Source organism: Pholcus phalangioides, unplaced genomic scaffold, assembly GCF_987345545.1.
Source record: "Pholcus phalangioides strain wild (caught in Gottingen) unplaced genomic scaffold, Ppha-v1.0 ptg000015l_1, whole genome shotgun sequence".
Classification (NCBI taxonomy): domain Eukaryota; kingdom Metazoa; phylum Arthropoda; class Arachnida; order Araneae; family Pholcidae; genus Pholcus; species Pholcus phalangioides.
In genome coordinates, this window is record NW_028301608.1 from 16918859 (window position 1) to 16944937 (window position 26079).

Consider the following 26079-nt stretch of genomic DNA (forward strand, 5'->3'; position numbering starts at 1 on the left):
AGTGAATAACCCAAATCATGAATTTTTTTTTTCTTTTTGGTATCCCATTTATATCTGCTTTGTATGGCACAAGTAGAAAAGGGTGTCCAGTGATTCTCTGTAATGTTTTCTTATCTAACATTACAATATCTGTCAGCTTTTTTTGAAGATATCACTCTCCGCTATTCATACAAAAGTTTTAATAGCTGGTTGACACAAAGATGAATTTAGGAAAGAAAATTGCACTGCCTCTATGAGGGGGGGGGGAATAGAACCCCTGTCCTTTTCACATGTCACGCATGTGTGCTAGACCACTACACTACAGAAGCAACTAACTTCTTTCCTTAGGGCTTATATGCACTGAACAGAACCGTACATAGGCAGTCAGAACTAACTCAGCTGTGATGTCACTCCCGCTATTCATATGAAGGTTCTAAACCACACCATAAGTCACCATCTGATGGCAAAGCTGCCAGCATGTGTATAAAAATAAGCTTGAAGATTTAATAACGACAGCTATAGTATGCAATTTATGCACTGCATAACTTGCATACTTTTTTTTTATCTCACCCACAGAAAAGTAGCACTTTCTACATGAGGATCAAGGGTAGCAGGAATAGCTACAGCGATGGTTGGTCAAATTAAATTTTTTATTTTTATAGATCTGACTGTAAATTCATTGATGCCATAATAATGGGAAACTGAGCAATCAAGATAACCATTGTCAGTATTTCAAATTTTCTTTTCAAGTTTTTTGCTTTGAAAAACATCGAAATAAGATGTCTTCAAGAAACATTTCCAGAAGCACTAAAAAGACTAGTAGAAGGGGCTCTATAAAACACTTTAGTGAAATGTATAATATATATCTTGTTCCAATACCAGAATTAACATTGCAAAAGTGTTTTCAAGAAAACGAGGAAAAAGAATATGAAAACTGTGAATACGAAATCCACGAATACTAAGGGTAGATTGTATACAGTCAAACTTAGTTAATTCCAAGTCACTGCAAAAAGAAAAACTCAAACTATCCAAAATTGAATTACCCAATTCTTACAGGATCCACTAAATAACTTCACATTTGCAGCTTAATCATCAATATTGACATAGGATTAATAATACTGATCTCAGCTGTTACATTACATTCTGAAATGAGCATCACTGTGGAATTTCTTGACTATGCCTAAAGCCAACAATTTATATATTATCATCAGTTACGAAACTGTTACCCAAATTTTGCTAATCATTCTTATGGTATAAAGGAGGTCCACTTCCAGTTACATATTAGAACTCATGTTTTCCATATGCTCAACGGCTAATAAAACTGCTTCAGATTTTAAATGGTATACTCTGATCTATAGGTTGAAAATTGTAATTGAAAATTAAATTAAGCCGTTTTTACGTAGGAAATAAAAGCAAGAAATCCATAACACTGCAGAAGCACAAACCTTGTTTTCAAACACCCAACATGACTTCACTGCATAGCTAATTAAGCTAATAATGAAAATATATGCCTCTACAAAATGCTGACTAGATAATTTTTTGTTATTATTTTTCAAATAATATCAAAAAAGAAATCAAAGTTCATTACATTCTACACATTAAAAACTATGATATGAGAATACAGTAATACCCTGAAGTTACACTGCTATCATCAGTCCCACATTTCTCGTAAGTCAAATTCATGTAAGTCAGTGTTATGATTTTGCATACATATGCATGTAAATATTAGTTAATTAGGACCAAAATTTAGGATAAACACAAATTCTCACTATGGATGTACCAATATATGGCACTCTCTTATGACTTGATAAAATTTAACTTGTTGTTTTGACTGCTATCAATAAAGCAAAGCAAATAAATTTATAAGACAAAGTTTTAACAAACAATAGGATTGAAACAGGTAAAAATTAAAACTCTGCATCAAGCTTTTTTGTTCAAAATAATAGCTGACTTTTGAAGAAAATCAAAAAGTTTGGAAATTTGGAGCTCAAGTTCAAGGTGTGATAAGATTTTTCTATTTTCTTTTCAGATGTTTCAATATTTTTATTCTGAAAGCACAAAAAATGCTGTTTTCAATGATACTTAACACTCCTTACATCAATACAGCCGCTGTACAAAAAAAAAGCAAAACAATTTTTTTCAAGGTTTTCAATGGTTTCGCAGAATTTAAATTCATATAGCTCCACAAATACATGGAACAGGTCACTGAAAATTCGAGTATTTTCCTACCTCAACAGCACTTGTAGCAAATTTGAAGAAAATCCAAGTTGGTCATTCAACTGACTTTTTGTTTTTCTGGTCGATTTTATACGGAATGAGCCTCTGGCAACAATGTTGTACTTTAGGTATGATATTGTGACCTCCTTTGCAAAAATAACAGGTACCACAAAAGCCTTGAGCCTCCATTGCTAAATCACGGCAAGGTTTTTATCTTTATATATACCACTTCAGAAATCAGTAGTTTTATTACATGATGTTCTGATCAAATAAAGATAAGTTCAAGATCAAATAATAATTTCTTACTTGATTATCACTTCATAATCTCTATTATTTCAGCAATAATTTTGTGATCATGTGTGAAATTCAGGAATGTGCATTTTTCACAAAAAAACTAACTCTGAAATTACGTAAATCGGGGTAATACAGTTTATAATTGAGAATGAAGTAAAAAAAACAATCGACTCACTTTGTTGAGCAAATACCACAGAATTAAAGGCCTGTAATTAGAGAAAAAAAAATTTCAAATAATTAATATCTCCCTAGCATACTAAAATTCAGGAATAATATATGAAAAACTAATTTTCAAAAGAGAACATTTCTACAATCACTAAATTTACAAAAGTAGTAAAAAACGTATTCTGCTGTGAAGGACCTGCTTCACAAAAGAAAAAGTATCGCATATACTCCCAACAGGGAGTATATGCGAGTGGTATAAGGATATTTAAATAGTATGTTCCTTGATCAACATTCAAGGGAATAGTTATCTACATTTAAATTTCAGAAAAGTTCAGGTTGGAAAAAAATCTTGAAAATGTTACCTTTTGATTAGAATTGGAGCTGGTTAAATTCTAAAAAATTGGAAACTTTCTATATCTTGAAAAAAAAAATTCTTTGTAATTGTTAACGTCTGTATTAAAAACAAAATAAAATGAAATAAAAATAAAAGAGGAAATTTTGTTCAAAATATATTAGCAAACTTTCAAAATTGCAAAGTAATTAAAAAATAAATAAAAATTGCAAAAACAGTCTAAAATAACATGGGTAACCTCACATTATTGACTAAAGGAATCGTAGCAATTCATTGTCATTAAAAACAAAATGAAATGCTTTCTACTAAGCATAATAAAAAGTATTTGAACTGTTTAAAACACTATGCGAATAATTTACTTGTACTTATTAGGATATTGTAACTTTCATATTTTTGACTAACGTAATCATAGTTTGGCCTTGTGCCCTTATTTCACACTTGAAATATTGGTACTTTCTTCATACAAACAGATGATTTCTTCCTCTTTGTTTTCATCATGGGTCACCTTCCTCCTGGTCTTGGAATAATGATTGGTACCATTGTAATTAAGGATCAGTTCCCATTCTTCACCATAGTTGGTTTCAAGCAAATAACTTGTCATTCTTTCGGGTGGAAAAACAGCATTTCAAAGGAACCAGAAACTGAGCAGGCATATCAACATACAAAGGCCACAACAGACAAAATGCCAACACGTAGCAGAAAAAAAATGGCCATAAAAATATTATTATACAAGAATATCTCCCTTCCTCTTGACAACTGACTTAAAATTGTCAAGATCACTTTCAAAACGATAGTGTGGTGTGCACTTCACTCTTCTTAAGGTTCTTCCATTTCGAGTTTCAATTTTTTTTATACTGTTTTCTTTTTACTGCTTGTACTTTTAATTTCGGAATAGTACTGCTCCAGCTCCTGGATATCATATACCAATACGCCGAAATCTACAACATATGTCGCAGAACAATCAGTGCTACTGTAGAACAATCTCGGGAAGAATTTTAAGAAGAGTTTTTTTGCATAGATAATGCTCTAAATGAATTTCTACCACAGAAAATTTTCAGTCAGCTGAGGGCTCATTGTAGAACAATGCAAACATACACTTGGGGTACCATCCAGTCTCAAAACCAAGCTTTTTAACACACCCAATTTCACCATAGGCAGCTTCGTACTCCCAAATTTTTATTTCAGAAAACACAAAGCCACAAACTTGATGCACAAAAACATGCCATCTAACCTATAACTTCTGAAAATGTGCTGTCTTGAAAAAAATTCTTTAGCGCAAGTAGGACAACAGCTTTTTTAAGTTCCCGCTTGAATGAAAAATACTGAAGCAAATGAATGAGATGTATTCCAATTTGGTAGAAGCAACTAACTTTACACATTGTTATTTTTACTAAAAACTTCCTTATTTTAATAAACCACATTGCATAATCCAATAAAGCTTCAGAAACTGAGTGAAAAATGTGCAGTTGAAAAGTGCATTTCGAAAAAAAATGGGAATGTTTTCTTTTGAAAATAAGCTGATTTGAAGTTATAATCAGAGATAAACTCTTGTGGATTGGAACAGATCTTGTGCATCAAGAATAGCAACAAGATCAGTTTCTTGACAAATTTTGAATAAAAAGTTCATAAAAAGTTCTCATTTACTTCATCAATATTCAGTTCTTATCTTAATTTATAAAAATATCCCAATGCAAAATTTACATAATTCATAAAATTATTTCACATTCGTTCTACTGGCTGCTGGACAGACAACCACTATTTTCCATTAGTAAAATGGCTTTCAATTTATGTAATATTTTCTTGGAAATTCTTGCGGACAATTTTCTTTTCTGTTGAGCAAGTTACGATTGGGTTAAAGTTACTACCAACCCATGTAGAATCTCTGGTTAGTGTGGGTTTATTCTTATCCTCTAATGACAGCACCCATTATGTGTCAAAACGTGTTACAAATTTGTGGCTGTTTAATATTTGCCTTTTTCGTTGGTTACTTTATTGTGAGGTGAAGGATTTTTACTACTCTAAGTTCCATTTGAATGTGGATAAGAAAAAGAAGGCTATAAGGTCACTTTTGTGGAATAAATAAAATTAATGAACCTTCAAAGAATAGCACTGCATTACAAATGCATACCTCACTGGTTTCTTTGATTTGGGCTCCATATTTTGCCACCTGGTCTCTCTCAGTTTGGAAGAACTCTTCACAGTCCTGAAGAAAAATTGGATATAAGTATAGGGCACAAATATTATATTAGTAAGCTATATTTATAAAAAAAAACCTTGAGGTTCGGATAATTTTACAGTGAACCGTGTTTGGCTTCGATGAAAAATACAATCATTGTTCAGCGAACAACTCTGAAGAATTAGGGAACCAGAAAAATTTATAATGATTCAAGAACTTGTAGAAAGCTGCAATGTAATGGTCATTACTAGAGCCGGGAGGTTTAGGCACTAAAAACGGTTAAAATAGGCAGGAAAAAAGGCACTAAAAATGCTTAAAATAGGCACTAAAAATGCTTAAAATAGGCACTAAAAAAAGGCAATTTTTGGAAGCAAGAAAAAATAACTAAAAACCAAGATATTAAGGGTCCAAAAACTAGCTGAAAAATCAAATCAATTACATTTAAGCCGTCAATTGTTTTAATTACAATTATTGCATTACAATAACTGCATTATTATTCAAGTTAAACTGATTTCAACTGATTTCCAAAATAAAATGTTAGTAGACCCTCAGGATTAGGCCAATTCCTGGCCACCATCAGCCGGTAAGAAAATGAGTCAGCAGAGAAAATTATCTGTGGGGCTCACTCGAGTTAGTTCTTGTTTACTTGTTGTATTATTTGGAATAATTATTATTATTATTTATATAGTTGAAACATGGGTATCTTGTTCTACTTTTGCAAAAAAGTGACTTTTTTTCATATTACCATGTAAGCAGGGACCCTGTGTAGCCGCATCAGTCACACAGGTCTGAGGCAACTCTTGTCAATTCAATTAAATACTAGATATGTATGTTTAATAGCCATGGTTGTTTCGTTTGCCATGCAGTGCGCTTATGGTGCAAAAAAATATAAAAAATAAAACATGGGTACCAGAACCTGTATGCTCCTACCCCGCCTTGTGTGAGCCATGACATCAATTCAAGACACCTTGGGAAAATCATTGGTCCGCTATACACATACAACGCTATCCAAAGCCTGTTGGGAAACAAAAATTTCTAATTTTCTGCTTTTCTAACATGGGCTGCGTTCATCTGAAACAAAATCATTCGCGCCTAACACCATCTGGTCAAAGCAAAGTCAATGCATGGCACCACCAATCTCTCAGATCATTTATTTGCATTTGAACCGGGCTGGAAGGTGGGGGGGGGGGGTCTTTCTGATGGTATTAATACTGAGAGTTGAAAAATTTTAAAAAGAACAATTCTTTTGAAGTTTTCAATGAACAAACACTACAAGTTATACAGATTCTGAAATCATTAGTAAACTTAAAACTATGTTAAAATAGGCATTTATGGCTCGAAAATGTCAAAAAAGACATTTTTAACCAAAAAGTTTGAAAATAGACAAAAAAAGACATTTATGGCATTTTGCCTGAACTTCCGGGCTCTAGTCATTATTAGGGCTCGGATTTTTATGCGCCTAAAGATGAAACGTCATTGCTAATCGGTAAACTCAGGTTTTTAACGTATCAGCAATGACGATTCATCTTTAGGGCATAAAAATCAAAGCAATAGTCATTACTCATTATGTGGCACCTGCTTCTGCAGTCACTATTCAGAGGGAGGGGGGGGGGAAGGAATATATACCAAAGGAATGATTCTCTGACATGAAATATTTATCAATTTATTCAAATATACCAATGCTAGAGAAAGCAATCTAATTACAGTAAGGAAAGACATCAAAATGTAAATACAATAAAATCAAACTGGATAAAATGCAATACCCAGATATAAAATATCAAAAATAAAAACAAACACAAATCAATACAAAAAAGTAACAAGAAGCCTGGATCAAAATAAAATCACTGAATCAATTTAAAAAAAAAAACCACAATTAAAAAATAAAAATAAATAAAATGAACACACCACACAAATCATTTAAAGAAAAAAGAAATTGCTCATCATTCAGAGAGAAGTTCTTTGAATTCACCATTAGGTATTGTAAATATATCAAATTCATCGGGTAAAATATTATATAAAATACAAAATCTGTTTAAAGCACAAGAAAGGCCAATCGAGGTCCTGAAGAGAGAGAGCTGCATGAAATAAATTATTTGACCTGGTGTTTTACCGTGTGACCAAGAATCCTATTTTGGATAACAGAAAAGAACAATCAATATTACCATTGAGTAACTGTCAGAAAAATTTCAAAAGAATAAAATTTCTTCTTTTTTGGAGTTTGGTAATTAAAAAAGTTTGTCGTTGAAATTCTATTGTCATATGTTCTAAATTTCTTAAAATACAAATATTGCATAAATGAATTTTGCATAATTTCAATATCATCAATAGCATTATCGTGATGAGGATTCCAAACAACAGATGAATATTCAAGTTTTGATCACACTACAGAGTTCAAAAGAACAATCATTGTATCCAAATTAGTGAAATCTTTAATTATTCTTTTAAGCCAACCACGTTTGCTATATGAATTAGTACAAATATACAAATATCATTAACATGATCATGAACGGTAAAATCAGTTATAGATTACACCCAGGTCAGTAGAAGAATATCTTCTCTGAAAATATCAGGTCTAATATATAAGAGTATAGGATAGGATTTTTCACATGCGGGTGAAAGATATAACAAAAGATTTGTTTATATTCAAGTGTAGATGATTTTCGATATACCATACCAGTGGTAAATGTAGGTTAACATATCTTGAACAATGGAACAAGATTCAAAATTTATAATAAAATCAAATGTTTTAAAATCAGCAAATAATAAGCAATTATGAATATAAGCTGAAAGATCATTAATAAAAATGAGAAACAATAGAGGTATAAGGACCGACCCGTGATGTTACACAAAATCTGTCACTAAGAGATGAACCATAAGATACAAAAATGCATGTTTTTTAGGAAAGAAGCAAATAAATTACAAGTATCATCACAGAAACCAGTTTTTTTTAGTTTGTACATAAATATAGAGTGCCTAACGCAAACAAATGCCTTAGCAAAATCTGTGCAAATTACATCAAGCTAACGTTTATCAGTTATGGCTTCAACAATATGTGTATTGAGGGTAAGATTAGTACCTGTGGATCTATTTCTAACGAAACCATGCTGATTTGGGAAGATGCAGGTCTTAATCTGAACATAGATTTTATCATATATAATGGATTCAAAAATTTTAGCACAAAGATGACAGAATGGCCATTCCTCTACAATTTTCAATTTTATGTCTATCATCTTTTTTAAGAATTGGAACAAATAATTCTTTCTTCCATTCATCTGGAAAGATCCCATTTTTAACAGACATTAAAAATTAATAAAAGTGGATACAGCAAATGCCTTGATAAAATATGGAGGTATACCATCAATACTCCTGGAGCTACTTCCTTTCAATTTTTTTATACTATATTCAATGCCATTTAAGGAGATATAAGAAATATTTACAACATCAAGAGAAACTGAAGTAGAGGCATTAGTAGCCTCTCTTAACTTCAGGAAATGGCCCCCAAGAGAGGCTACTAATGCCTCTACTTCAGCGCTTCACGCCACAGGGCGTGAAATAAGGAAGGCAGGGTCATGTCTCCAGTGGTGTAGATGGTAACATGCTTGCCAGGTATGCGAGAGGGCCTGGGCTCGAGTCCCGGCAGAGACGTGATGAGTTTTCTTTCTGAGTTCACCTCAGCATAATATCCGGAAAGTAACTGTTTCCTTGATATCTCGGGCTGAGAAAAAAGCCATCTATCTCACAGGAAAATCATTGTTTGACGCAGAAGAACAATTGTGATCATCCTCAGAAGCTGTGAAATTCAACACAAAAACTTGGCGAAACTATCAGCAATCAAGGTGTCTGTTGATAAAACATTGTTTTCAGAATACATACTTAGGTGCATTCTTATTTTTTTTGCTACAATAAGACAAACTTTTTTGAGTTAAATCTGAGAGATGCTTCAATATTATCAATATATCTTTTATGAGCTTGTGTTATATAGAGTTTAACCTTAGCTCTATAACATTTGTATTGTACCAGGCAGAGATACTATTAGTCATTAAATATCTTTTACAAAATTTCTCCTTGCATTTGATATTGTAAATGATATTCTCATTGAATCAGGGAGGATATTTTCTAGTAAAATTCTTTCTTAATGGTACACATGTCAAAAATTGCATAAATGTAGAAATAAAACATTTGAACAGCCTCGTTGACATTAGTAAACAAATGTAAAAAATTCCAATCAAAGTGATAAAAAAATTGTAAAAGGGAATGGAAATCGGCTTTTTTGAAATCATAATTAAAATCCTTAATGTCTGTGGTAGGATGACGTTCAACAAAAAGTTTTTCTAGAGATATAAAAAACGACATCCAGAATTAATTGTTAAGTGAAATTCCTCCCTGTTGACGACACAGAAAAATAAAGAATAGATACTAGAACCAGATCCAATATTCTTCCAAATGAGTTATCGATAAAATTGCATTGAATTAAGGAATATTGTTGCATGAAGTTGAAAAGACTAGAAACATCTCGATCGACCATCATGCAAATCATCAAAACTACTTTTTTTTTTAATTCCAGGAATGTTAAAATTCCTAATTATAATTAAATTGCACTGATCATTATTGCAAAATCTATCAAAGATATTATACAGTTCACAATAATATTGAAAGCCACAAGTTGGTGAACACAATAAACACAACACAAATACAAGATTCTGCCACAATTGCAAAATATCTTAACACAACTAATCCCCAAGTTACAATCAAGATCAATAGAACTAACTTTAAATTCATTTTTTGCTGCGATAAGAACACTGTGACCTCTCGAGCAATGTATATTAAAGTACGATCGGTCACAACGAAATACACAGTATCTATCATCAAGCATTTCACTATCATATATATCTGATATAAGCCAAGTTTCCGTTAGACACATAAATCATGGTTGCTGGAAAGAACCAAATTTTTAAAAGATGATAATTTAGTTCTAAGGCCTTCTGCATTTTGATAATAAACAGATATCTGATCTCTGTTTTAAGTCTGAATTAGTATCCATATTGGTCCACTTTTCAATTTGAGATGCATGTAGTTTCTCGTAAAAGGAAGAAATGATGGAAACTTCAGGCCAGAGCTCACCATTCAATAAAATGTTAATGTCATCTTCATTAGCTTCCATATGGAAGGAGGCGTATGATTTATATTTTGTTTTCATCTTGGTGAATGTGAAATTATTGAAGTTATTAGACTCCAAGAATTGAACAATATCCTCAATTGTACTATCAGGACTTAATCTGGACAAAAACATGCTGATCTTTTAGGACGATTAATCACTCCTTTAAGAATCAAACTTTTACCAATTAAAATGTATTATCAACATCAGAAACTAATATGAAGGTACTATAGGGTGCAGTAAAAACATTTTATGTTTGGAAAATATAGGTGCTTGCTATGCTATTAGCACTATATCTAGCTCTAGCACCTCACATTTTTTTTCTAAGAGACCTTGCATCCCATGACAAAAATTTATTGTCTCAGTGGGTTCTAGCACCACCAAAAGTTTAGTCCAAGGGTGCACAACCTTTTCAGTCCATAAGTTAGATATGCAGTATTTCTGCCTCTCTTGGGCCTGGAACTTGTATATAAAGAGTGCGGATATGACCCATATTTTACAGGATATTCTTGTAATATTGGACATCCAAACTTTTTCATAAAATGTCTCGTTTTTTCCACTTTTTTCAACAAGGCTCAATGGAAATTTTGAAATCAAGAATTGAGATTATTTTCATGGCTTATAAATAATATTGAAATTTATGATTATCATAAATATAGTCTAGGCATACATTCCTTCTTGTGTATTTACGAAAAATATACTGTTTTGGGTGAATTACATTTTGACTTGCAGTACCCTTCATTTTCAGTGACTGATAATTTTTCAGAAATTCGGAAATTTTAGTGATAGTTAGCAAATTTACTTGCCTTTGATGATGTTTTTGGCTGTAAATTGCAACCTTTACTTGTTTTGACATATATTTTGGTGATATCCCGTATTTCTATAAAAGAAATATGGTCAGTCTAGTTGTGGGTATTGATACTTTTCTACTGGAACTTTTGCCGGCCAGATGAAATTCTTTGATACACAGCTTGTTGTGCACCCCTGATTTAGTCTACCCTTCCTAATAACCCCTGTAACAGGACCGTGGCGAGATATTTATTTTTGAGGGGGACAACTGACATTTCAGGGGGGGAAAGAATCAAAGTTATATAACAATAGACTGAATAAAAGTGTTGGCATATAGGTTTGAATCCATATAGGATGAAGCCCAACCTTCATAACTTGAACAAGCAGGTTCTCAAAGTGGATTTAGTACAACAGATCACATCCAATCAATCTGGGAACTCATAGAAAGACAAAAAGATAAGAGTTACCACTGTGTTTGGTCTTCATTGATTTTGAGAAAGCATTTGATTCTGTCTTCACATCTGCTGTTGTTAAAGCTATAGATGTAATTGGTTTAGAGAAGACATACATCAATATCATAAAGAAAATGTATGACAAAGCAACAGGGCCAAATTAACCCATATGAAGGCCCTAAGCATTCAAATGATTTTGGTGCCCCCCCCCCATCCTCTTTACCACATTGCCCTGGGCTTCATGACAATTATGTCTGTTTACATATTCGAGAGTAGGTATATAATGTGTTTTTTTGTGGGGGGGTTCAAAAAAATCATTTTTTCTCGGGCAACAGGTTGGTAGTCTCGAGTGCCAGGGGAGCATTATGAAAATTTGATCTAGTTAAAATTTTGGAGAGAGAGGTAGCGATAGGCAGGTATTTATAGGATTTTATTACCAATTTTGGACTGGTAGGCAGGTATTTATAGCTATGTAAGGAGAGCGGGACCTACGATGCTGTTGAGACAGCTCTGGGCATGGTCCCCTAGGCTAGGATCTTTTGTGGGCCCCAGAACACTTTCATGGGCCCTTTATGATGAATATATGAATGAAAAAAATTATGAGAATCGTTTCGGGCCCTAGGGCTCAAGCACTCTCAGCCCCACCCTTGTCGAGAGCTATGGCTCTGGGCTGAGCCTATGGAAATTGAGTGAAACTTCAATTCAAAAAGTGAGCATTTTAATGTGAGTTTTTGTTTGCAATTAATTTAGTTTTTCTGCGGAAATAGAGTAAACTCTGCAATCTTTCTGGTCCATTGCTCAGCTCACCACACTCCTTACTGTCCCTTGGTTGGGAGCCCTGGTCTATCTTTTAATAAAGAACTGTACAATCAAATGCTCCCAAAACATTAAAATTTTCTTACTGATGGTTGATGCTGGGGGGAAAAAAAGTACATTAAAAAAAATTATACAATTTGATCATTTTTTGTGGTTCCCCTTTTCTCCTGATGCCCTCAGCACATGCTTATTTTGCTTAATGGTTAATCCGGCCCTGCAAAGCTACTGCAACTATCCGTTTAGGTAAAGGAAAAGTAAAGATTAAACTTGGGAAAGAAGTCCAACAGGGTGATACTATCTCACCAAAACCCTTTACAGCTGTTTTAGTAGTAGTATTCAGAAAATTGGATTGGGATGAGAAAGGAATTAAATTTTTTTAATTTTTAAATAGAATGTGTAGTGTCATTTCAATGCTGTCAAACTTTCCCATTAAAATAAATGATGAATATGAGAGAAAATAAGAAAAGGAATCAATATATAAATGAATAAAAAACCAAATCTGAAAACAAATAAAATGGAAGCAGTGAATTTTTTCCTAAATATACAATTAGTATATTAATACGTGTGCTAAAAGACAAAACCAACTATTACATAAAAACAAAATCAAAAATGTTATTAAATGCAGCTTATGTCAGCTTCTTGATTACATCATCAAAACATTTACTGCCAAAAAAAAAACTCACTCACTTTATGGCTGTTGTTTTTTGCAGAAAAAGAATCAGAAATTCTAGAAAAGAGGCCTTTCCTAATTTTGGTTCTTGCAGGTGGCTATAATGAAGCAAAATGTAAAAAGATAATTTATAATGAAAAATTAAATGCATGTCATGGCAAATTATATTTTTTATGAAATATATATTTAAAGTGAGCTCCACCTAAACAAATATCAAGAACACTAGCACATTCATCAAGTACGGGTATTCCATTAAGCAGTGGGGGGGGGGGGAGGATTTTAATTTTCCCATGTCAGCTGTTAATATGTTTGAAAAATAATTATCAATATTATTTTTAAAAAAAACATTAACTCCTTTACATACAAGCGTTTGGCAACAAATTTGGATTGTCTTTATTTGACGAATCATAATAAACCCGCTAAACTTGTCCTAACCTAACTGCATTAGAAAAAGAAAAGGGAAAGAAAAAAATAGAAAGGACGAAAAACTAAAAAGTAAAAACAGTATAATAGGTAAGTAGATGAGAGTACAGTAGATTTCTCCTTTAATCCTCATATATATTCTCTTTCCCTCCTATATTTATACAGTAGAAAGATACATAAAATGTGGGGTATAAAATCCCAAACAGGATTATAGAAAAAATAGGGAGGAGAAAAACAACTTCGGTTCATAGGGTTTAAATAAAGCTTTGCAATGGTGAGGAGAGAGGAAAGAAAACATAGATCTGGGTTGAATTTATTTCATCAGCATCTGGGCATAATATTTTGTCTGTGGTTGTAAAAAGGTTAATTACAAAAAAAAGTGGGTTGCTGAAATAAACTAATTAAAATGGAAGAAAAATTTTATTGAAAATAATAACCTCGTTCAACATTTTTTGCTTACATGAAGAACAATTTTCCAATTCGATTTTTTCATGTCAGGGTCTAGTTTTGTTAGCTAATTTATGAAAATATTTCTTTTCACCCAAGATATTTTAGAATAAAAAAAGTTTTTTTTTTAACATGTAAGGTGGCACTTATTACTTTATAGTAAGTACAAAAAATGAAGCTTCATAGCATGTATTTGTGTATACTTAATCGTAATATGTCTAGGAGGCCAAGCGAAGCAGTATTTTAATATGCTATAACGAGGAAATAAATAATGCAAGTCTGGTTAGTTTTGCACAAGTTTCCACAGTACATATTGCAAAATATACACTTTATTTAATGTTCAAATTACTTCTCAGAACATCTAGAATCGAGTTACCCAGTTATAACATTCATTTGACGAATGTGAACCTTTGAAACATGTTTAAAAATATGAGAGCTTCTCATTCTTAAAATAGTCATTTTCTTCCCCTTGTGAAAAACTAATTTCACATCAGTCAACAAATAGATATCTGAATAAACAGCTCAAAATAAAAAAAGGTCCAACATCATGTAAATTACATGTAAAACTAGTAATAAAATCGAGATTAAATCATCAAATTACCTCTTTATCTACTAGAAATGAAGACAATGCATCATCTTTACCGAACAGACGATGTGAAAGCAAGGCATTCAAATACCTGCAAAGGAAGTATGACTTGAGATGATCGGAACTTGTTCACATATGAATTCCAGTACTTAGCATAGAATAGAAAAACCAGAAGAGAAAATGTAAAATACTGTCAATTAAAACATTAAACTTTTTTATAGTTAAAAATAAACTTTATTTCATGGTATTTTGAGATAGACCTTTCAGTGCTTTATCTTTGAGTGTGGGAAAATTGAGTGGAATCTCAGGATGATTGGAAATTTTTTGCTACCACAAAGCCATGTGATAGAATTAAGCAAATTCATTTTTCAGCTTTTAAATGAACATTGATGAAACATCTGGGAAAATTTTTTAAATTGCTTTTGGAAAAAAAACTAACTTCTTGTAACCCTCAGTCCCGAATTAGAAACAGTCATTTAATTTAAAAACCAATAGATGCACTGAGCAACAGGACTAAAGGTAAGATATTAAAAATTTTCTAGTCTTTGATCTTTTTCTAGTCTTAAAAGATAAAATGAATATTAAGTTTTATAATTTTTTTTTTTTAAATATGTAAGATTTGTTTTTCAATCAATTTTGAGAATATTGTTCCATATGAAGTCAAATTTTGATCACGCACTATTGAAAGTATCCAAACATACCCTGGGTATGGGGGGGTGGGACAGAAGAAGTTTTGGATTTAATTTAGAATCTTATAAGTTGACTTGAGTGAGGGGTAAGAAAAGAATTTTTTTGAAGGGGACAATGGAACAAAAAGTTTGGGAACTATGATCAAAGGTGTGCAAACTATGAGTCACGTCAATGAACTGGCAGGGGGGGGGGGTCACGAGAGATTCTCTAGAATAAAAATTTCCAAATAAGAAATTTGTTTTTATTTAAAAATGTCAAAACTAAGCAATACCTTTATTCAGCTGATCTAATTACTATGTCTCATACAATGTCATTTTATCAAATTCTACTTGTACAATATTCAATATATTGGCTCTGTCATGCCGGATCACAAATGTACACTTTCCTTGCAAAAAAAAGAATGTGGGAAATGACGTTTGCATATTTACTCTACCCATCTATGGAAGTTTTTTTTTCCTAAAACGTTTTGAAATGTGTGTTTCAATAGAGATACACATTTGCGTTTCAGGCACAACTTAGAAAAACAAGATATCCAAACAGCTGATAAAAAAGGAAAATTTGTACATTCGTGCTTCTGGCATGCGACAGACGATGTCAAGTTGGCACTTTTCGAGGGTGACAGAGAATCAACATATTTCAAAATTGAATCTCTTAAAAATTAAAAACACAGAATAGAATGATAAGTAACATGCGACTATATAGGGGGAAATGTGTCTACTCTTTATGGAAATTTTTTGTTAATGGTCAATTTGAGTATAGAATAATTTTGAAATAAGATAATTCTTTCTTAATCACCATATATACAAAAATCAAGGACCATACTACTCGCTACACTTCCATCTTTCATAAGAGGCACTATGCACATCCAAAAACAACGTAAATATTTATACATTAAAAAGCATTGAATATCTTTGGAAGTCAATATCGCCTGACTGAAACTGAAACAAGAATTCCATATTGGGCAATTATCAGAATGCCCCGGAAAACTGGGATATATGGCCAGTGTATGTAGGGATCGCAGATAAATATTTTGGTCAAAAGGGGGTCATGCTTCAAAAAGTTTGCGCACCACTGATCTAGATACATAATTACTGATACTTTAAACAATAACCTTATTATGTATATCATTAGATTTCTAGCAAATCAAAATACTAAATTGTACAACTAAAATGTCCTAATTTTCAGGGCTGGCTTGAATATGATGATTAAGAAACTCCTATAACTTATAATTAGTGCAAAAGTACGAATAACTAAGTTTGACTATGATAAGGTATATTTACTAGCATTTACAATACAATGGTTGTCCCAATTGAAGCTATGTCTAAACGTGAGAAACAATGCTTTGGATATCAAGTCCTGCAAGCTTTGCTTTTATTGAAAATACTTTTTAAATCTCTGGATTTACATAACTTGAGCCAAGAAACTTTTAGGTGAAAATAAATGAGTTTAATCAGTGTATTAACAGATGCTGCCTGAGAATTTTTATATGGAATAATATTTCGGACATAAGAAAATTTAAAAAAAATCAAAATAGAAATTTTTTCTCAATATAATTATAATTCAAAATATAAAACTTTAAGCTACATGAAAATAAATGTTTTGTTATTGAACATATCAGACTGAAAAAACTATCTGACAATAAGTTTTTGACTGTTTTAATACCGAGTTGGTTTCTGATTCTGAAGTCAAAAACCTCACCCTGATGCCCTATCACACATATTTTGAATAAACAGCTCTATTTCACTTATCAAATTGAACACCGGTAATCAGGTAGTTGTAGATATATATATATTAAAAGTATCTGGACTCTTTTTATATCAAAAAATTCAAAATTTGTAAGTATAATTGCTATTTTATTTTAATTGTTGTAATAAATTGTTTAAAAATTTAAAGAATCCATATAACGCCTTCACAGAAAGAAGTGATATGAACTGACTCGATATATTATTACAGCATATGCTTCAGACAAAGAACTGAATGATGTTTTTGCACATTTTTTGTGCACATTTGGATATGCTATAATCAGGGCCGGATTAACCAATATGAAGGCCCTAAGCACTCAATTGTTTTTGATGCCCTCTCCCCTTTACTCTTAACGAGGCCTCATGACAATTAGATCTGTTTACAATTTTTGAGAATAACTATGTAAATTGGTAAGCAGGTGTTTTCAAGTGGGGGAGGGTGTCCAGAAAAATCATTTTACTCAAGTCCTATGATGCCATGGCTTGGGAGCCTCAAGTGCCTGGAGGCCAAATGAAAATTTGATATGGTTAAAATTTTGGAGAGAATGAGTATATAAATCGATAGGGTAAGGGCTATTTATTGCTAGGTAAGGGCATAAGAAAAATTGTTTCACCTGGGGGGGCCTGTGATGCTAGTGCAATGGCTCTGAGCATACTTTACGGAAATTCAGCAAAATCTCAATACAAAAACTGAGAATTAACTAAAGTTCTTGTTCACAATTAACTTAAGTGTCTCTGCTTTTGTGACAGGGCCACATCTAGAAACGAAAATTTACTGTTACTTATGGGATCCATATCCCCTTTAATGCCCCTCCCCATAATTCTTAACGGAAAAGATTAAACTCAGTGCCCTTCCTGGTGCAGCGCCCGGGACATCACACTCCCATCCCCCTCCTGCCTTAGTTGCAACAATGATCAACCTTTTGATAAATATCTTCAACTGTTCAATCAAGCGCTCTCAACATTTTAAGATTTCTACAGGATGGCTGATGCTGGGTAAAATTTTTTTTTAAAAAGTACCATATTTGACATTTTTTGCAGTGCCCCTATTCTCCAGATGCCCTATTTATATTAACTTATTTTGCTTAATGATTAATCCGGACCTGGCTGTAATACAATGCAACTAAATTCAGTGTATTCATCATTATAAGATAGATGAAACTCTCAGGGGGGGGGGGGATAAGAGGCATTAATAGATTTTAAGCTCATAAAAAGTCAGAAACATTTTTTTCATCTGCTGAGGAAGAAAAAATTGAGTGGTTTAAGATATTACTTTTCAGTAATTCAATGTTTCAAGTTGTTACAAGTTGTTGTTGTTTCTGCACCATATGGGGTGTCACAAGTTTTGACGAAACGAGAAATCAAAGCTAAACTGTATTGAATGAATGAAATGTAAAGAATGCAACTTATACTTACATATCACCACAAACATATATTGTAATCAATACATTTTTTTAAATAGAGAATAATGTTTTTAATTCGTAACACCGCACGTTTTCAATGTTATAAAGTTATAGTGACAATATGCAAATCAAATGCAAGCATTTAGGTGTGGCTGAATTATAATTTAAAAAATTACCCTAAACATTTTTCTTGATTATTTTAATAATGTAAAAGGATGAAAACAGAATTAAGTACAAATAAAAAGGATTTATTTCTGGGATTTGAAGAGGTTGAAAGCTTAAAAGTAAATCGAGGTGGGTCACGTTTTTTCCTCACAAGAAAGAAAAAGTTACCTTTTATTCCAGGTACAATACCTTCAATTTTCATCAATGAACACAAGTAAAATTTAGCAAGTAATTGAAAAATAGTTTCAAAATGTAAATCATTAAAAATGTTAAAAATAAATTTTTGATGAAATTTACATTGCCATGAATGAAACACTGCATGAACGAAGCTCCAAAACATTGAAAATAATATGGTTTGTATTTTGAATAATAGAGAGCAATATGATTTCTTCTCTCAAACATTATAAATTTTTAAAATAATGAAACATAAAATGTTGAACTAATATCCATAAATTGTTGAATGAAAATCCACAAGTGATCAAAATTGAAACAACTGCAGTAAAACCCAACAAACCCTAAAAAAAATCTCACTGTTCTAAATGAAGGCAATCTTTATTGAACTGATCTCCCATCAATGTTTTGGTGTCTACACCCAAATGCTTCTTCGACTTTGCTTCAGCCATTTCTGTTGTTATCGGTGGTTTTGGAGGTAAGGGAGGGATCTGCAAAAAAAAAATTGCAACAGTGTTACAAAACTAATACAGGAAAACTTAAATGATGAAAATGTATCATTATGTAGAGCGTAATTTGCATCACATGTCACCATCTTAATTTACCACTCAATTTTTGCTTATCCTTATCACAACCGAAGATATAAAAATTTCAATCTTCTCAATAAAAAAAAACAAGCTAAAAGTCTTAATTCACATCTCATACATCTTTTTATACAAACAATAATATACTTCCACATTTGACTGTTTCAGAACTCCCTAAATTCATTACCGGTCACATTTTGAAAAGAAAAAGTTTCAGCACTCTACTACTCTGAGCCGCCGCCTAGTATCCATGAAACTGCTAATATTTCAGAGATTATTGAGAGAAACTTTCAGAAGTTTGAGGAACGTTTTAGTAGACTAGAGAGCATTGCCCAGATCATTCCCGGAATGCAGTCAGAGATAGTTAACTTGTCAAATGCTATGCGCTCAAACGTAAACTCATCTGGAGCAAACAATTGTGAATCATTGCCAGAGCCTGTCGCTACCGCTTCGTATGCCCAAATATTGACTGATACTTTGAGGGGAAAGGAAAATTTGTCAAATAACAACACTTTTCGGGCAGTCCAACCTCGCTTGAAAGTGGATGATATTAATCAAGTACCACCTAACCGTTTACAGCAATCCAACGTCGCAACTGGGACTGATCGGCATAATGAATTCAGAGTGGGAATGTCTACCACGTCGCAGGAGCGTGTAGTGGCGACGGTTCGCAGACGTCAATCGCTGGTGAACAGATTTGCTCCAGAGACATCTATCTCAGACGTACGTCGCATACTGCAGGACACGCAACTCGAGTACGACTGCGTTAAGCTGAATACAAGGAACTCAAACAACTATGCATCTTTTGTACTAACCACTGTCGATAGTAATTGGTATTCATTGAGTGATCCATTCCACTGGCCATCTGGTATACACATCAGAGAGTTTTTTGGTATTCCCAGATATCTTCTGGAGGATCCGGCTGGAGATTGTACTATAACAAAAGCATTGCCCGGTCAGAGGGACACCTCTAATCAACAATGACTGTGTGGACAAGAGTCATCGTCAATTTCTTCAACAAATGAACACGCATCCGATTCTAAATCAAGAGTTACAGGTATATTCATGAACCCCAGAAGTTTTGTGAATAAAATTGACGATTTGCGTTGCTGCATTCAGTCATACGAGGTCGACATTCTGTGTATAGCAGAGACTTGGTTACATCAGTCAGTTTAGTCTTCCTTGATATGTCTACCAGGATACGATATTTTCCGATACGACAGAGAAACTACTGCGGGAGGAGGTGTATACATTATTATTCGAAGCAGCCTGAAACCTAAACTGGTGAACGTGCATAATGGAAATCAAGATGTTGAGATAATATCGGTGGATATAAAAAGCGGAAATAGGAAGTGCAGGCTTATTACGGCGAACGTTCCACCAAATAAAGCATGTAATTTAGATCATTAGTGTGAGTTTTGGAAAGAACTAAGGCGTTACTGCTCTGCGTGCTTTCCGGTGATTTTGGTCGGAAACTTCAACATGCGGGGAATCAATTGGATAAACGGGAGATTTTCATCTGAATTGAAGTCACAGTTCATGTCAATATCAGCAGAACTAGGCCTTGTTCAGTTGGTCGATTTTCCCACGAAAGGGGAAAACTTCTTAGATCTTCTGTTTGCTACCGATCCTTCGGTGGTCTACGACGTATATGCACTTCCACCCTTCTGCAACAGCGATAATCCACTCCACTTGCCGATACACTTCTTATTGCATATTACAACAGGATTAGATTGCCGATCAACACTAAACTATTACAATGCAGATTATCCACGATTATCAACTATTGTAAAAGATCGGCAGAACCAAGTACTGGCTGGAACTATCTCAGCTGGGGATGCTTTGCCAGCTCTATTTCTGCGGTCTCGTGAACATGTTCCCCGTCAAAAATGAGATTTAGAAAAAAAGATAAGGTTTTACGAATGCTAAACAATAGGAAATTGCATGCTTGGCATCAATATAGATCAATACCTAGTCAAACCAATAAAGAACAATACAAGGTCATGGCTAGGAACTATGCAAATTACGTCCAAGAGAAAGAGAGTTTACATCTCCTCAACCTCTGTAAAAATCATGATCGGAACTTTTTCCACCGAGATGTCCGCAGTAGACTTCGTGTATCTCGGGACATACCAACGCTAACTGTGAATGGTACCACGATAACAGAAGATTATGAGAAAGCAAACGTTTTTGTGGACATATTTTCTGGTTCATATAATTTCAGTTGTTCCGGTTTCGACCATCGTTATCAAGGCCTTATAAATGATCATCCCTTCTTTCGTGACATGTTCAGCACTCAGACGATAAAAGCCATTATTGCTTCTCTTTCTGGTCGATCACCTCCAGGTCCTGACGGAATACCCAGTTGTTTCTACAAACTTCTTTCAGACCCGATATCTTCTCTGCTTAGCTCCATCTTCACATCCTTCTATGACTACAGGTCTATCCCATGCTCTTGGAAATCTGCAGTTATTAGTCCAATTTATAAGAATAAAGGCTCCAGGGCGGATCCGAATAATTATAGCCCGATATCGTTAACCGATATATCCTGCAAAATTTTCTAGAGATGCATCGTCAATCAGTTACTTCCATTTGCCGAAACAAGATGGGCTTAATCCCCTCCCACAGTTCAGTTTGGCAGGATGATTCCAAATTCATGGGACAAACTTTAAGAGGTAATATAACAAGTTTCAAATGGACAGCTGATTTATGGGAAGAGGATAAGAGGAGTCGTATTTGAAATAGGAAAGAATTAAAAAAATTGCTATGTGGCCATACTCCTTAATTTCCTCTCTCTCTCTCTATTGTTCCTTTAATCTAATTTTTTTCAGCTTGATGTTTTTAAACCACAGCAAGTTTGTAAACTGAATAATTTTTTGTGATTCATAAACCCAAAGTTCATTCTAATGTTTGTTATATGGTATGTCTTTTCTTATTCATATAAGTAATTAGAATATTTTTGCATTTTTTATTCAAAGTTGCAGGTAAGGACTTTAATGAAGCAAAAGTGGACAATGCAATTATTGGGGGCTTGAAAATTGTGTGGTGGTTGATGAGAACTTATCAAAAATCGTGTGCAGCCATCACAATCTTCGTTTTATAGATCTCTACTCTCAACTAATTAAATACGTAGAACCATTGACATTGGCACATGTGACTAAGATTACTTGAATCCCCCCCCCCCAGTAATTTATGTGTATATAACGTAACACACCTCTCCCTCCTTCGTGGCATACAACCTTTAATCCTGTGTAATACAAGACTGCTGTCACCATGTGTTGCTGATGTTTAATGTTTTAATTAGTAAATCATCAGACTGCTGATGTTTTACTAATTTTGACACTTTTGTATAGAAGTTGTGTGATAATATTTTCGAAAAAACATTAAGTTAACAAGTTTACAATTTTATACTGTAATTTCCACCAAATGAAGGGTTTTGAAAATGTCCTGATTTCTATCAATAGATTCCATGCTTTGTCCAGGTTTTTCAGGTATCATCTGGACATCCTATCCCAGAATAATCTGACAAATAACAGCTTCAGAACAGTGAATATGCACACAATATTGGTAGCTTAGCTCACTGTATTGCCCCTAGAAGCTGCGACACTCACTTTGAGGAAGATGCTAGAAAATGCAACAAGCATCCATTTTTGCTAACACAAAATTCTTGCTGCCTCCCTATATATATATAAACCTCTACATTTTATTTCCAACCCTACATCACATGACAAAAAAAAGATTGTTCCCTCCCCTTCTCAAATTCTGGTTCATTTTTTTTAACGGCCCTGCATATTGTTCCCATAGTCTGTCCCTCCTGCAACTAAGTTCAGAATCTTGAGCACTTACTATTAAACCAGGCAGTTGATTGGAAGTAATAAGGCAATGATCAAGCCATTCAAAGTCCTCGTATTGGCGAAAAACAACACACTCGCTACCATCACCGACCTAAGATAAAATATTAGTCAATGCATTAAAATAATAGAAATACTGAACTATATGCTAGTCACAAAAAAAAAAAGTATTATGCAATAAAATATAGCAACGTAAACTTTTCTGTAATTAATAAATTCTTACTCTCTTAGACTTGATTGTATACTTGACTACATCGCCATCTTTCTCGACGGGTCCAGTGAACTTGACAGTAAATAATGGTTCGAAGGGTTCTGGAGGTGCAAGAGAAGAGCAACTGGAGAAGCCAGACACAGTCTCTAACGTTGGCGAATTGTGGTTTGAAGCAGAGTCACCGCTGTTTTCTTTAGCATCGTTCTCCACTACCTCACCTTGATCAGATGACTCCATCTGCAAACATTAAGATTATGTATCATCCTCTGTAATGTATTTTAACATGCATAAATTTCAGCTATGGACAATGCTGGATCTTTATCTTTTTGCAGAAACATACTATTTGTAGATTTATGGCTTTGCTGGTGCTATGGCCATGCTTCGACTGGTGCCACAGTCTTCCATATTTTGAAGTAAAAATGAGATACGCCTGAATTTTCATGTTATGTAAGTATTGTGTTAAAAGTTTTCCCCTCTGCCAAAGTTTTTTTTTAAACGATGAGATTGACTCATATTTGCATGTAGAAGTTGGAAAATTGCAGCAAACAAACTTCAGCCTACTATCATGGTGCAGCCAACAGAGTTTGAACCTGGATTGCCCCCCCCCCCAGACCACATAGCAGCCCTATTGGCATAAGGGGTAAAACCCTCTCCCAATGGTTTCAAATGACTGTCCCAATTTTTTTCTTCGCATAGTTTGTTTTTATGAAGTCAAATTCAGTTACAACAACCTCGTTTGTAACGACACCTCGATTATAATGACATTAAATGGGAGATGCAACTGATTCCCATAAAAAATAATGTTAATGAACCTTGCTCATAACCAGAGCCTGGATTGCATGCACTAAAAAAGTGGCAAAATATGCTCTAAAAATATGCAAATATGCACTTAAAAATGCAAAAATATTTACTTGTAAATGCAAAAATATTTACTTGTAAATGCAAAAATATTTACTTGTAAATGCAAAAATATTTACTTGTAAATGCAAAAATATTTACTTGTAAATGCAAAAATATTTACTTGTAAATGCAAAAATATTTACTTGTAAATGCAAAAATATTTACTTGTAAATGCAAAAATATTTACTTGTAAATGCAAAACTAAACCCTTAAAATACAAAATGTGCACTTGAAATACCAAAATACTGAAAATCCCAAAATATGCATTAAACACCCCCAGAATATAGATGACTTTTCTCAGCCCGAGATATCAAGGAAACAGTTATTTTCCGGATATTATGCTGAGGTGAACTCAGAAAGAAAAGTCATGAAGTTAAGAGAAGCTGCTAATGCCTCTACTTCAGTGCCTCACGCCACAGGGCTTGAAATAAGGAAGACAGGGTCATGTCTCCAGTGGTGTAGATGGTAGCATGCTTGCCTGGTATGCAAGAGGAGTGCTGTAGTGGTGAGTTGCTAAGATACAGAGTTAGAGATGGGAGAGTTCAGGATACATGGTATGCAAGAGGGCCTGGGTTCGTGTCCCGGCGGAGATGAGATGACTTTTCTTTCCGAGTTCATCGCCGCATAATATCCGGAAAATAACTGTTTCCTTGAAAGTCAAAAATTCCGAAATATGCACCAAAAATGAGAAAATATGCATTGAAAAAAATCACCATGCAAAAAAAAGCAAATGAGTCTTTGAAATGCATCTTTTGTATTTCTGTGCTGTGTATTCTGTATTTTTGTATTGCATACGTATTTATTCACAAAAAAATACCCCTCATATAATATATATATATACCACATATGAAAATAACTTCTATATATTTTTTCGAATGGGTGGTCGTGGATGAGGTAGAGGGGGATAGTGATAGGGGTTTAATCATCGGCGATTCTATGGTTAGGGAACTTGGGAACCGAGTGTGTAGGGATTTTCGGGGTTTCGAGCGCTGTTGTCTTCCTGGGGGGAAGATTGGCAACGTTCGAGACGTTTTTCATCGCCGAAAGTTGCCCTTGCGGGTGATTCTGTGGGTGGGAACAAATCAGGTAGGAGCGAATATTAGTGAGTCTCTGTCAGAGTACCGGGATTTACTATTATCCGCTAGGGAGGGGGGTTCAGATGTGGCAGTGATTCCAGTGCTGCCAAGGGGTAGTAGGGGATATAGGAGTAGGATCCACCAATTCAATATAGGCCTGAAGGACATTTGCTCCTCACTTGGGGTCACGTTCTTGGAGCTTCCCGCATTTACCGATAGGTGGCTTCGTTCGGATGGGATCCATCTAAATAAGAGAGGGGTCTGGGAGGTTTACGATAGTCTTAGGTCAGGTTTTTTACTCCCAGACCACGTAGTCGGGAATGCGGGTTAGTTAATGATAATCACAACAGTACTGACGGGGAATTACCCACCTCTGACTTGGATGGCTTCTCGATTGACAACAAACCACCGGGCAAATTAAAATGTGTGTTAATAAATGCCAGGAGCTTGGGTAACAAGAAAGATTTTTTAGAAACTATGATAGTTGTGGAGGACTTGGATCTTATAGCCATTACAGAATCTTGGGCAAACGATGGGGATGAATCTTTCTTACACATCTCCGGATACGATACTTTTTTGAGAAATAGATCTGATAGGAAAGGGGGTGGAGTGTTGATATACGTGAAATCATGTTTGAAGGCTAGAGAGTGTAACGTACAGAGAAGTGATATTGAAACCATATGGGTTGAACTTGAGAACAAAAGACGTCATAAGCTTATTGTTGGGGTTTGTTACAATCCACCGAATAGGGATCAAAACTACATA

The 26079-nt window shown here is 34.0% G+C and overlaps 1 protein-coding gene across 1 annotated transcript in view; it reads right to left on the minus strand.

The window, feature by feature from the left end:
- LOC149075573 (sorting nexin-32-like) overlaps positions 1 to 26079 on the minus strand; it is a 55036-nt gene that overhangs the window by 15361 nt on the left and 13596 nt on the right. Inside the window, exons 2-8 of the mRNA XM_089243060.1 lie at positions 23351 to 23575; positions 23123 to 23221; positions 19053 to 19183; positions 14537 to 14612; positions 13083 to 13163; positions 5136 to 5210; positions 2666 to 2696 (exon numbers count right to left, since the gene is read on the minus strand). Coding sequence (XP_089099186.1) covers positions 2666 to 2696; positions 5136 to 5210; positions 13083 to 13163; positions 14537 to 14612; positions 19053 to 19183; positions 23123 to 23221; positions 23351 to 23575 — 718 coding nt within the window. The remainder of the gene's footprint in view (positions 1 to 2665; positions 2697 to 5135; positions 5211 to 13082; positions 13164 to 14536; positions 14613 to 19052; positions 19184 to 23122; positions 23222 to 23350; positions 23576 to 26079) is intronic.